This window comes from Spinacia oleracea, chromosome 1, assembly GCF_020520425.1.
Source record: "Spinacia oleracea cultivar Varoflay chromosome 1, BTI_SOV_V1, whole genome shotgun sequence".
NCBI lineage: Eukaryota > Viridiplantae > Streptophyta > Magnoliopsida > Caryophyllales > Amaranthaceae > Spinacia > Spinacia oleracea.
In genome coordinates, this window is record NC_079487.1 from 26,363,952 (window position 1) to 26,376,204 (window position 12,253).

Below are 12,253 nucleotides of genomic sequence, written 5' to 3' on the forward strand. Positions count from 1 at the left end.
TGTGTGTGATACACATAGGACCAATTAAGTTTTATGTACTCCCACTAAACTTCTTATATATCTATAAGAATCATGTACATTTTATGAAACGAAAATACTTATTAGCTTCACTAAAATACAGTTCTAATTCCCAATTGCTTGCTTAAATCTGTACTTAGATTTCATAAGCTAGCATTCCTTTTCAAGCATTATTTGGATCCACAAATCCTTTGACATACCATGTACATAGTTTATCCCAACATTTGATTGAGGAATACTTTTTTTTCATCCAATTTCCATATGTACCAATATGCAATCATTGCTTGATTTATAGACTTGAGCATTACGATTATGCATGAGGTTTCAACACAATCCACGCCGTGAATTTGCTTGTAACCTTTAGCAACTAATCTATCTTTGTGTGTGAACACAATTTCATGTTTGATGGTTTTTATCCTTAAAACAAACTCGCAACCAATAGGTGTGAAACTATTCTTGCAAATCAACAAAATTTCAATTTTGTCATCAAAACATTGAGTATGTTTTATGGCCTCTAACCATTTAAAACATTTGAGTCTATATATGGCCTCTAACCAATTTAGAGAATCTGGGTTTCGTCATAGCTTTCTTACGGGTCACAAACTCATTAATCTACATGATAATAGTTTGACTGCAAGTTGTAGGTTTCTTCACTATCTAATAGAAGAATCTCATAGTTTCATTGACCTGAACTCCATGTTTCTTCACTATCTAATAGAAGAATCTCATAGTTTCAGTGATTTGAATTCTATGCCTACTTGGGTGTAGAACATCAAACAATAGAATATCAATTGCCACTTGAAAGTCCTTTGAATATTCTGTTCTCCTTGAAGCACTTGTAAAGTCTTCTAAGAGATGTCTATTCTTAAAAAGCCACTTCTAAAGTCCTTAAAGAATACGTGTTCGGATTTTCTAAAGAACTTCGAAAAGCCTCCGGAATGTCCGTTTATGTTTGTTGTTCGCCTCGAAGACTTTCGAGGTCTATTTTCTCCCAATTGTCATTTTGGAAACGAATCTCCAAAAGGACATTATTTCGAGCAAACAAACATTATGTTCTCAAAAATCCGTGGTAGAAACAATACCCTTGTGTCTCATCACAATGAAACATATATCTATACTTGGGCCTTAGTTTTTCGAATGACAAACACTAAGCTCCCACTGAGTTTAGCAACTCTTTAGATATATATAATTGAAAAGATATCCTGAAATTACTTTTCAATAGCTTTGACGAATTTGGTTTAGTTTGGTGGTAGTTGAGAATTTTGTTTTAGAAATTATAGGAAAAGTCTTTATGATTCATCATTGATCGAATCAAGTACTAATTGACTTCGATCATTCCACTTAGATATGCCATATCTCATGGAGCTAGATTGTGAAATTACAACACACAATCATTGATGATCATTTTTGGTCTCAAGCAATCATTAACATGATCTATCCTAGATCTTTATGATTTCTTACCAAGTGGAATTTATACTTCTGAATCTTTGAACTAGCCAAACAGATTCAAACTTATATCACATTGAGTAAATAAACCTATATTCACTCAAATCTGTGTGAAATAATAAAGTCATAAAACCTTTTTTTAGCTTTGAACTCTATTGTCTAGGCGTTCTAACAATAGTTCATATCTTTTGTTACTTTCAACAAGTAAGACTAGTTGTCTTAAATTGATCTAGAAATCAATGAACTTTCAAAAGTCCATCAAAATAGAGCTTTTGAATGTTAACTTGTTGATATGGTCTAAGAAACAATGCCAAAGATTAGTGGAACTAAAATCAAGGGGTTGATTTGAACCTAGTAAAGTTCTTATTGTTAAAGAGTTGTTTGTTTTAATCAAGCATATTGACTCAACCCGTAATTGACCATTTCATTCAAATAAACAAACAAACATTGTTTTTTTATCTTGAATGTGAGTCTTTCTGTGTTTGAAAACAGAAATTTAAGTATGCTGATTATGGAACAAAATAGCCATTAAGTTCCAGCCTTGAAAGGACTTAAAACAAACTAGATGACCCTACAACTAATGTAGCATTGCCATGCTTCATTTCCCACTTGTAGATCATTAGTGTACTCTAGCTTCCATTGTTTGAGTTATTCCCGAAGTAAGAACCTCAAGCAGTATATGATACCAAGGAAGTTTGATTGCTAGGTCACTGCTCTTTAAACATAAACTTATAGGTAGAAACGGAATTGTAAGTTCCTTTCATTTGTTCCTTTGTTTTCCTATTTCTTGTACCCTTTCTAATAGCCTTAAGAATTTAATTCTCTAGTGTTGACTTTTATACTTTGTTTAGACATATCCAATGTCACTCCAACAAAGTTCTTACCATTTATGTTGAATATTCTGTTTCAACTAGACGATCTTACCAGAAGCTTCTAAAGTTCTCTAAACATCAATCTATTCGAATGTCTAAGGACTAGACTCATTCGAGAATTAAATGGACAAAGATATTAGGTTGTTAACCATTGGTAAAGCTGAGCGTTTAAACTCAATGCTTTATGATCTCAAAACTACATTGTATATTGAATTCACAAGCACCAATCGGTTTGCCATTCGACTTTGATATTCGAAAACAACCATAAAAGTCGCTAAAAGAAACGTACATTTTAAATTGCTCATTTTCTCTCATTTCTGTGAATCGTTCTTGGATTCACTACCAATCGAGGAAATTTACTGTTACCTTTCTAAAAGGGTTTACTGCAGTGCAAGATATTTAATTATAAATAATAATTAAAACATACATTGAAGCATGCAAAGTCTAAACATTTATCATGAGTAATAACTTGAAAATTAAAGCAGTAATGCAATTTGAACAAGTTATTGGCATTTTATTCGAATTTATTGTTCCGGCAGGTGTGAATAAAATGATTCCAAGACCCTAAAATCATTGAAGAATTAAGCACATTATGTATTTTGACTCAATTCTAAAATATTTTAGGTAAGCAAAAGCCATTTGCTAATAGTCTAGAAACTACTCTTGGTTGATAGGTACGTCTAAGAACTTATTAGGTAAACCTATCGATTTTGCCACGACATAAAAGGACTCCTTACTTATATCGTTGAGTTTCACCAAAACTAACATGTACTCACAATTATTTGTGTACCTTACCCCTTTAGTATCGATAAGTAACACCTCGCTATGGCGGAAAACTATTACTAAGATCGATGTAAAGGATATCCAAGTAAGTGTTATTTTGGCATGACACCTTTTAACTCAATTTTTAAGTTTGGAACTTAAGGCTCTTACTATGTTGGTTAGATTTTAAGTGAACTAAAATCCTTAATTATGCAACATAATCAAGCTTTGATCTCATGCATATTTAAGACATATTTAATAGCAATAAATAACTTAAAGCATGCATAAGATAAATGTGATCTAGTATGGCCCGACTTCATCTTGAAGCTTCCACTTCAAAGTCCGTCTTGAAAATGGATTGGAAACTCCGTCTTGAATTTCACCGTGGGATGCGCCATTTTCTTCAAGTAGGATAAGCTATAATTAAACTAATTACAACTATTTGATGGTACGCAGACCATATTTGAATTGAAAAACAAATTTGGTGCTTTAGACCAATTACATTCAAATTAATGGTACGCAGACCATATTTTCTATCCTATTTGGGCCATACTAGTCACTTCATAACCTGCAAAACAGTACATATACAATATATATACCATTCATCCATTCATTATCATGAATGGCCCACATAATTGGTTAGCTAAAACACATTGTATACATCACATAAATATTTGCAGCAATTAATTAAGTGCACCAATAATCTACCAATTATTCATTCCTTATTAATTCTAATCAAGTTGTTTAACCTTAAAGGATTTGTAGACCTAATCAAGAGTTTATGACTAAAATTGCTCCCACTTAAACCAATAAATTCATATGGTTTACTAATTTCAAACATAAAAATGTACTTCTAGTCTAACCGGAAACATATAAATTTAATTAAAATTTAAAGCTCATATAAATTTATAATTGAATCCACATATTTAATTTATTTTCAGTCGAATTTAAATTAATTCAAGGTTTTTTAATTTTAGTAAAATAATTAGAATAAATTAAAATTTATAATAATTATAATATTCAAAATTAAAATCCAAGAAAACAATTTAAATTATTAATTTTAAAATGAATTAAAATTACTTGAACTGAAAAACTCAAATTAAAATTTAAAACGCGACAATCGTAACACGACGAGCACTTGGGCTTGCGCCCAAGCCCCGTCGAGTGCACGAGGCTTAGCGCCCCTCGATTGTTCGTGTAGCAACACGCAAGCAGGCCACACGCAACGCAGCAGCGCAGGCCACGCTGCGCGCGCCCGCTCGCTTGTCGCGCCTGCTTGCCTCGCGTCTGCTTGCTTGCTGATCTTGGCAGCGCGCGCTGTGGCGCAGCACGCTTGCTGCACACACGCGTCTGCCCGATGGCTTGCGCCTTGGCCCTTCGCCCTTGCCCACTCGCCCATATGCGCACAGCACTCGACACAGGGCAGCATGCTGCCTTGTGCTCGTGTGCCATGGCTCTAGCTCGTTGCATCGTACCGCATGGGCGACGAGCTCCCTTGCTCGTCGTCGCATGCCCGCACTATACAACACCCCTTAAGGGTAACACGTAGCGTCCATTACTTTGTGCGTGCAAGTTTTATGAGCGAATTGCATAAAAATTAAAACTTTTATTTCCAAAATTAATGACAAATTAATAAATCATATTAATTTCATAATTTTGGGCGAAAAATCGAAAATTTATTAGTCAATTAATTTTCGATTAACATGGATTCAAATCTAGGTCATAAAAAATTAAAAAATTAACATAAATTAACAATTTTTATGGTGGATTTTAATCATTGGTACCTAATTAAATTATGAATTAACCATGAAAATCAAATCAATTCTAAATTATTCGAATTTCAACAAATTAATCATAATTACAAATTAGGTTGGATAATTAACAAGTCTAAGCATTCAAACTTGTTAAACATATACAGTAGGTCAACCAAAAACTCAAGATTTATCAACAAGAATCGCAAATACTTAATTTAACATCTTAAATTTACAAACTTTTGCGTTCGAAAAACTAAAACCTCCGAAAAGTCATAGTTAGGCTTCGAATTTGGGAATTCTGGGTTCGGCCGAAAAGTATTAATTTTGTCAAAATTTTAGAATGCCTTTTACATGCGGAATTGACACAAAAATCACTCGATTTGGATGAGTAACGAAGAAACTGCCGAAAAACTGCGTACATATAATTAAATAAACGCAATTTGCAATTAATTACGAAAATTAATCACCCCTTTAATTCTTTGCAAATTTGTAAAATTTAACCATGTTCATGCAATTTAGATTATGAAAATAATAAGAGGCTCGTGATACCACTGTTAGGTTATGATACATATGAATAAACATAAATCATGCGGAAAAAACCATAAAGCCAGGAAACATATTATTTACACATAATCATTTAGCATAATTCAGATGCATACACTTTGTAGCGTGCCTTCTCTAGCTGCGCCCGAACCGAAGAAGAATAATTCTTTAGGACTCCAAGTGTCGTCCCTCCGTAGATAGTCCACAGCACGTCCGGATCCACCTTAAGATTGACCAACTAGAATCACCCTTAAGGTTCTTAGATTTTCGGCTATTTGGGTGCAAGTGTTTGGCTGATTTTTGCTTAAAATCTTACCTTGAATACTTCAATAATCGTCTGTTAAATATGTGACCCTAGGCCTATATTTATAGAGTTTATGGAAAGGAATTGGAATCCTACTAGGATACTAATTAGCTTAATTAGAATTATATTAAAACTCTTATTAACTATTTTATCCTATTAGGATTAGGAATTTAATCTTTGAACAAACCCCTTTAGATTTAGGATTTGTATCGGACACAAACACCCACGAGCACGACCCTCGCGAGCGCTCAGCCCACGCAAGCCTTGCGGCCCACGCGAGCAGCGCAGCTCGCAGCCCACTCGTGCGCGCGCCTTGGCCTACTGGGCCTGGCCTTTTACATGCGGAATTGACACAAAAATCAATTCCGATGCTAATTCGTACGACGTGGCCTTGGCTACCTTGTGTGGCGCGCATGCTTGCTGGACACGGGTCTGGCTTCGTGCTGGGCCTTCGTCTAGCAAGTCTCGTCCGATGCTAATTCGTACGACGCGCTTTCGATTAATTTCCCGATTCCGGAATTCATTTCCGACACGAACAATATTTAACATTTCCGATTCCGGAATTAATTTCCGTTTCGAACAAATATTTAATATTTCCGTTTCCGGAATTATTTTCCGATTCCGATAATATTTCCGATTCAGACAATATTTCCGTTTCCGGCAATATTTCCGATTCCGGCAATATTTCCATTTCCATTAATATTTTCCGATACGTACCATGTTTCCGTTTCCGGCAACATCTACGACTTGGATAATATTTATATTTCCGATACGATCCATATTTCCGTTTACGTACGTCAATATCATCGTTTCCGGAGTATTCATTTCTTGCTTATGACGATCTCAGCTCCCACTGAAACCAAGATCCGTCGATTCCGAATATCCATAGATGGAGTATTTAATGCCATTAAATACTTGATCCGTTTACGTACAATTTGTGTGACCCTACGGGTTTAGTCAAGAGTAAGCTGTGGATTAATATAATTAATTCCACTTGAACTGAAGCGGCCTCTAGCTAGGCATTCAGCTCACTTGATCTCACTGAATTATTAACTTGTTAATTAATACTGAACCGCATTTATTAGACTTAATATTATATGCATACTTGGACCAAGGGCACTATTTCCTTCAGTACATGCATGATATTGTCACAGTATGATATGAATACAAGGATAATTTGTCCGAGGTACGTGAAGACACTTATTTAATTAGTTATAAGATTCATTTTTTTAGCCACTTTTAAATTAATTTTCGAGTAACTAATACCAAGTTTTTGGTTTTTGAAGGGTTATGTACAAAGAGCAATTCCATACTCTACTAAGGAGTTAGAAAAAAAACTTGAGAACAATTGGAAAAGTATTTTAAGGACAGGTATTTTAAAGAGTTCGTTGTCTAGTAATGTTATGTTTTATGTTTTTGTTTTCTAGTATTTAATGGATGTTGTCTATTATGCATTGATATATGTGTTGGATATGACGTTGGATGCTAGTTGGAACATATATATGGATGTTGGAACATGTATGTATGTTATGTCTTTTATACAGATTTTTATATAAATTCCCGTTTTGTCCGGGTTTCACAAATTACAAGGGAAACTATGGCAAAATTTCTGCAATAACCATATAAACTATTTGTGTAATGCTTTAATTATAATTTGTTGGTTGTATAGGATTCTGAATAGATGCTACTATCTAATATGCATCCGAGCTGTATTATATGTATAAAAAACTAATTTCAACGCGCACGTTGATTAGGCACTGCAAAAAAACAACTAATTATAACTCGCGTACTGAACAAAATGTTGTAACTAGCCTATATTTTCAACTTCCAGAGTGTATTGTGCGCTGCAACAAATAAAGTATTTGTATCTTGCAGAGCACAAAGCGCGCTGTAATTAATCAACTACTCGTAGCGTTTTCGATCGCCGAAAAAAATTATACGTATTTGCAGCCATCACAATTACAACTCCCAAAAACGCGTACAATCACAAAAGCCCATTTTATGCGCGCTGCCATTGACATTTTTCTACTAGTGAAATTATGATTTAAACTAGTATAATAACTAGACCAGAGGATGTTTTATACTTATGTTCATGCTTCGATTAAAATGGTCTCATAAAAACAATAAAATCAAAATAATAAATACACCAGTTTAAACCATATAATTCAAATTCTCAATTCCAAATACCAAATTCACATCAATATTATACCACTACCTACGTACATAACAAGTTAAATGCTACATACCAGCAAACAAGAACCAGAACCACAATGTTTCGCATCTCAAATGGGTTCCCAAAAGAAAAGGACGCTTAAGTAGATGATGTACTTTTCAACTTCCATTTCTTTACGAACAACAAGAACATCTTCATCAATGTCACCCCCATAACCACGACTCCAATTCTGTGAAGTAACCATAACCTCAATATGTTTGGGAAACAAAGCCCCCCTATACTTGGTAGCAATACGACCTCCCATACTAAAAGATGATTCGGAAGCAACGAAAGTTGTGGGAATTGCCAAAATATCCCTTGCTAGAGTTGCTAACACCAGAAAAATTGACATGTTACCTTTCCAAAATGCTAAATGCTAGAACATCAAAATTTTCCCCTTCAACCTTTCGACTACGGGATGTGTTCAAGTATTTTTCAAGATCAGCAAATGGAGCTCTTGCCTCACCCTCGTCGTCACTATCCTCAAGCAATTAATGACATAAAGTAATAAATAATATTAAAAATAAAATAATTAATTATTAAGCAACATCAGATAACACACAATATAAATCATAAATGTTTACCCTTGACCCCTCTGAATCTTCATAAGGATTGTAAGTCTAAGAGTTTCACTGTTCCGAGAATTAAAACTGGAAGCAGACAATTGAGAATGATAATGTTTGTAAATATCATAAAGAGCATCATTTACCTTCTTCGTCCTTTCCCCACTCGCTCTTTCAACATACATGCGATAAAATGCTTTTCTTACACGTTGAAGTTTATGTGGATGGTCAAGTACAACAACAATTGAAAGAAACAAGGAATATTCATCCCAATACTCTTCAAACTTTACAAGCATTTCCTCAGCCATGAATGCAAGTATAGGGTTTTTATGGGCTTCTTTCAGATTGTACTCAACACAAAAAATATTTTCAAAATATAAGTTTGCAGTAGGATATTCAGAACCAGAAAACATAATAGTGATATCATAAAACATTTTGAGAAAATGATACACATCCTTAATAATTAGCCATTCACTAGGAGAAAGGTGATAATCAATCAGAAAATAATTTTGAGCATATAAAATCAACGCATATGTAGCTTCTAAAGCTTTATGAAACATTAGAAAAGTTGCATTCCATCGAGTTACAACATCAAGACATAACTTTTCCTTAAAAACAATATTAGCATCAGAAACGGATCGCTCAAACTGACAAAGCCTAGAGTCAGAACCATCATGTATTTAACAACTTCACAAAGCTAATTAACTTACACATTCATCAACCTCTTGCAAACCTCTTTGAACAATTAAATTCAACATATGAGCACAACAATGAACATGAAAAAACCTACCATCACAAGGGAGATAAGAAGATACACATAAATCCGCTTGAAGTTTACGACCATAACATGCATACTTCGTGCATTATCAACAGTCATACACAAAGCCTTACCTTCAAGATTCCATTGTTCTATGAGATTTAATACAAACTTTTCAACAGCAAGGCCTGTATGAGGAGGCACACAATATCTAAATTATAAAATTTTGGAACTAAGAGTCCAACTGTCATCAATATAATGAGTTGTCAATGTTAGATAACCACGACTAGTACATGCAGTCCACAAATCATATGTAAAGCTAACTTTACCGGGAAGATTTTGCAAAACCTTATGCAAATTATTCTTGTACATATCATACTCTCTAATGCAATGTTTAAGAATAGTATTTCTGGTGATATGTCGAACAAGTGGATTGAGATAAGAAAGCCATACCCTTATATGTTCCACAATTGTCAAAAGATATACATGATAAATTATATCTTTAGCAAACAATCTCAAAAGTATTTGTTGGTCAAAGGCAACGGGAGAAGTAATCTCCAACTGAGAAAAACGAGGACAAACTTTAATATGATTAGTAGGGGTGGTGGTACCTTGTGAACCTTTCATTGTATTCCTTACCACAATAATTGCATCAAACAAAATCAACCATTTTACCACCTGAAGGAAATAATGCCCTTGGTCCAAGTATGCATATAATATTAAGTCTAATAAATGCGGTTCAGTATTAAATAACAAGTTAATAATTCAGTGAGATCAAGTGAGCTGAATGCCTAGCTAGAGGCCGCTTCAGTTCAAGTGGAATTAATTACATTAATCCACAACTTACTCTTGACTGAACCCTTAGGGTCACACAAATAGTACGTAAACGGATCAAGTATTTAATGGAATTAAATACTCCATCTATGGATATTCGGAATCGACGGATCTTGGTTTCAGTGGGAGCTAAGATCGTCACAAGCAAGAACTGAATACTCCGGAAACGATGATATTGCCGGAAGCGGAAATATGGATCGTATCGGAAATATAAATATTATCCAAGTCGTAGATGTTGCCGGAAACGGAAACATGGTACGTATCGGAAAATATTATCGGAAATGGAAATATTGCCGGAATCGGAAATATTGCCGGAAACGGAAATATTGTCAGAATCGGAAATATTATTGGAATCGGAAAATAATTCCGGAAACGAAAATATTAAATATTTGTTCGAAACGGAAATTAATTCCGGAATCGGAAATATTAAATGTTGTTCGTATCGGAAATGAATTCCGGAATCGGGAATTTAATCGGAAAGCATATCGTACGAATTAGCATCGGATGAGGCTTGCTAGACGAAGGCCCAGCACGAGGCCAGGCCAACGCCCAGCAAGCCGCAAGCCAAGTGCTCGACCAGGCCCAGCGCAAGGCCAGGCCCAACCAAGCAATGGCGGGCGCGCACGAAGCCCATGGGCTGTGAGGCCGCATGCGCTGTGCACTCGGCGTGGGCCGCAAGGCCTGCGTGCGGGCGTGCATGCGTGTGCGTGTGCTCGTGTTCGTAACGAATCCTAATCCTATCGGAATTCGTACATTGATTAAATCCTAATCCTAAAAGATTAAATTTATTATTTAGAGTTCTAATAGGATTCTAATCAATATATCCATATCCTAGTAGGATTATAGTTCCTTTCCATAAACTCTATAAATAGGTGCCTAGGGTCATATATTTACATCGAGATTTGAAGTATTCAAAAGGTAAGATTTTCAAGCAAAAATCAGCCAAACACTTGCAACCCAAATAGCCGAAAATCCTAGTAACCTTAAGGGCGATTCTAGTTGGTCAAGCTTAAGGCGGATCCGGACGTGCTGTGGACTATCTACGGAGGGACGACACTTGGAGTCCTAAAGACTTGTTCTTGTTCGGTTCGGGCACAACTAGGGAGGGCACGCTACAAAGTTTATGCATTTGAATTATGCTAAATGATTATGTGTAAATAATATGTTTCCTGGCTTTATGGTTTTTCCGCATGATTTATGTTTATTCATATGTATCATAACCTAACAGTGGTATCACGAGCCTCTTATTATTTTCATAATCTAAATTGCATGAACATGGTTAAATTTTACAAATTTGCAAAGAATTCAAGGGGTGATTAATTTTCGTAATTACTTGCAAATGGCGTTTATTTAATTATATGTACGCAGTTTTTCGGCAGTTTCTTCGTTACTCATCCAAATCGAGTGATTTTTGTGTCAATTCCGCATGTAAAAGGCATTCTAAAATTTTCGGCTAAACCCAGAATTCCCAAATTCGAAGCCTAACTATGACTTTTCTGAGGTTTTAGTTTTTCGAACGCAAAAGTTTGTAAATTTAAGATGTTAAATTAAGTATTTGCGATTCTTGTTGATAAATCTTGAGTTTTTGATTGACCTACTGTATATGTTTAACAATTATGAATGCCTAGACTTGTTAATTATGCAACCTAATTTGTAATTATGATTAATTTGTTGAAATTCGAATAATTTAGAATTGATTTGATTTTCATGATTAATTAATAATTTAATTAGGTACCAATGATTAAAATCCACCATAAAAATTGTTAATTTATGTTAAATTTTTAATTTTTATGACCTAGATTTGAATCCATGTTAATTGAAAATTAATTGATTAATAAATTTTCGATTTTTCGCCCTAATATTATGAAATTAATATGATTTATTAATTTGTCATTAATTTTGGAAATACTAGTTTTAATTTTTATGCAATTCGCTCATAAAACTTGCACGCATAAAGCAATGGACGCTACGTGTTACCCTTAAGGGGTGTTGTATAGTGCGGGCATGCGACGACGAGCAAGGGAGCTCGTTGCCCATGCGGTACGATGCAACGAGCAAGAGCCATAGCACACGAGCACAAGGCATCAAGCTGCCCTGTGTCGAGTGCTGTGCGCATATGGGCGAGTGGGCAAGGGCCAAGGGCCAAGGTGCAAGCCATCGGGCAAACGCGTGTGGGCAGCAAGCGTGC

The 12,253-nt window shown here is 35.0% G+C and overlaps 1 protein-coding gene across 1 annotated transcript; it reads right to left on the bottom strand.

The window, feature by feature from the left end:
* Positions 1–7,930: 7,930 nt before the first annotated feature.
* LOC130463407 (zinc finger BED domain-containing protein RICESLEEPER 2-like) lies at positions 7,931–9,858 on the bottom strand. The gene is made up of 7 exons (XM_056832536.1): positions 9,525–9,858; positions 9,330–9,419; positions 9,185–9,209; positions 8,496–9,131; positions 8,269–8,388; positions 8,028–8,177; positions 7,931–7,937 (listed from the first exon to the last, which is right to left on the bottom strand). The coding sequence occupies exons 1-7, from the start codon at positions 9,856–9,858 to the stop codon at positions 7,931–7,933; spliced, it is 1,362 nt and encodes a 453-aa protein (XP_056688514.1).
* Between the last annotated feature and the right edge of the window lie 2,395 nt (positions 9,859–12,253).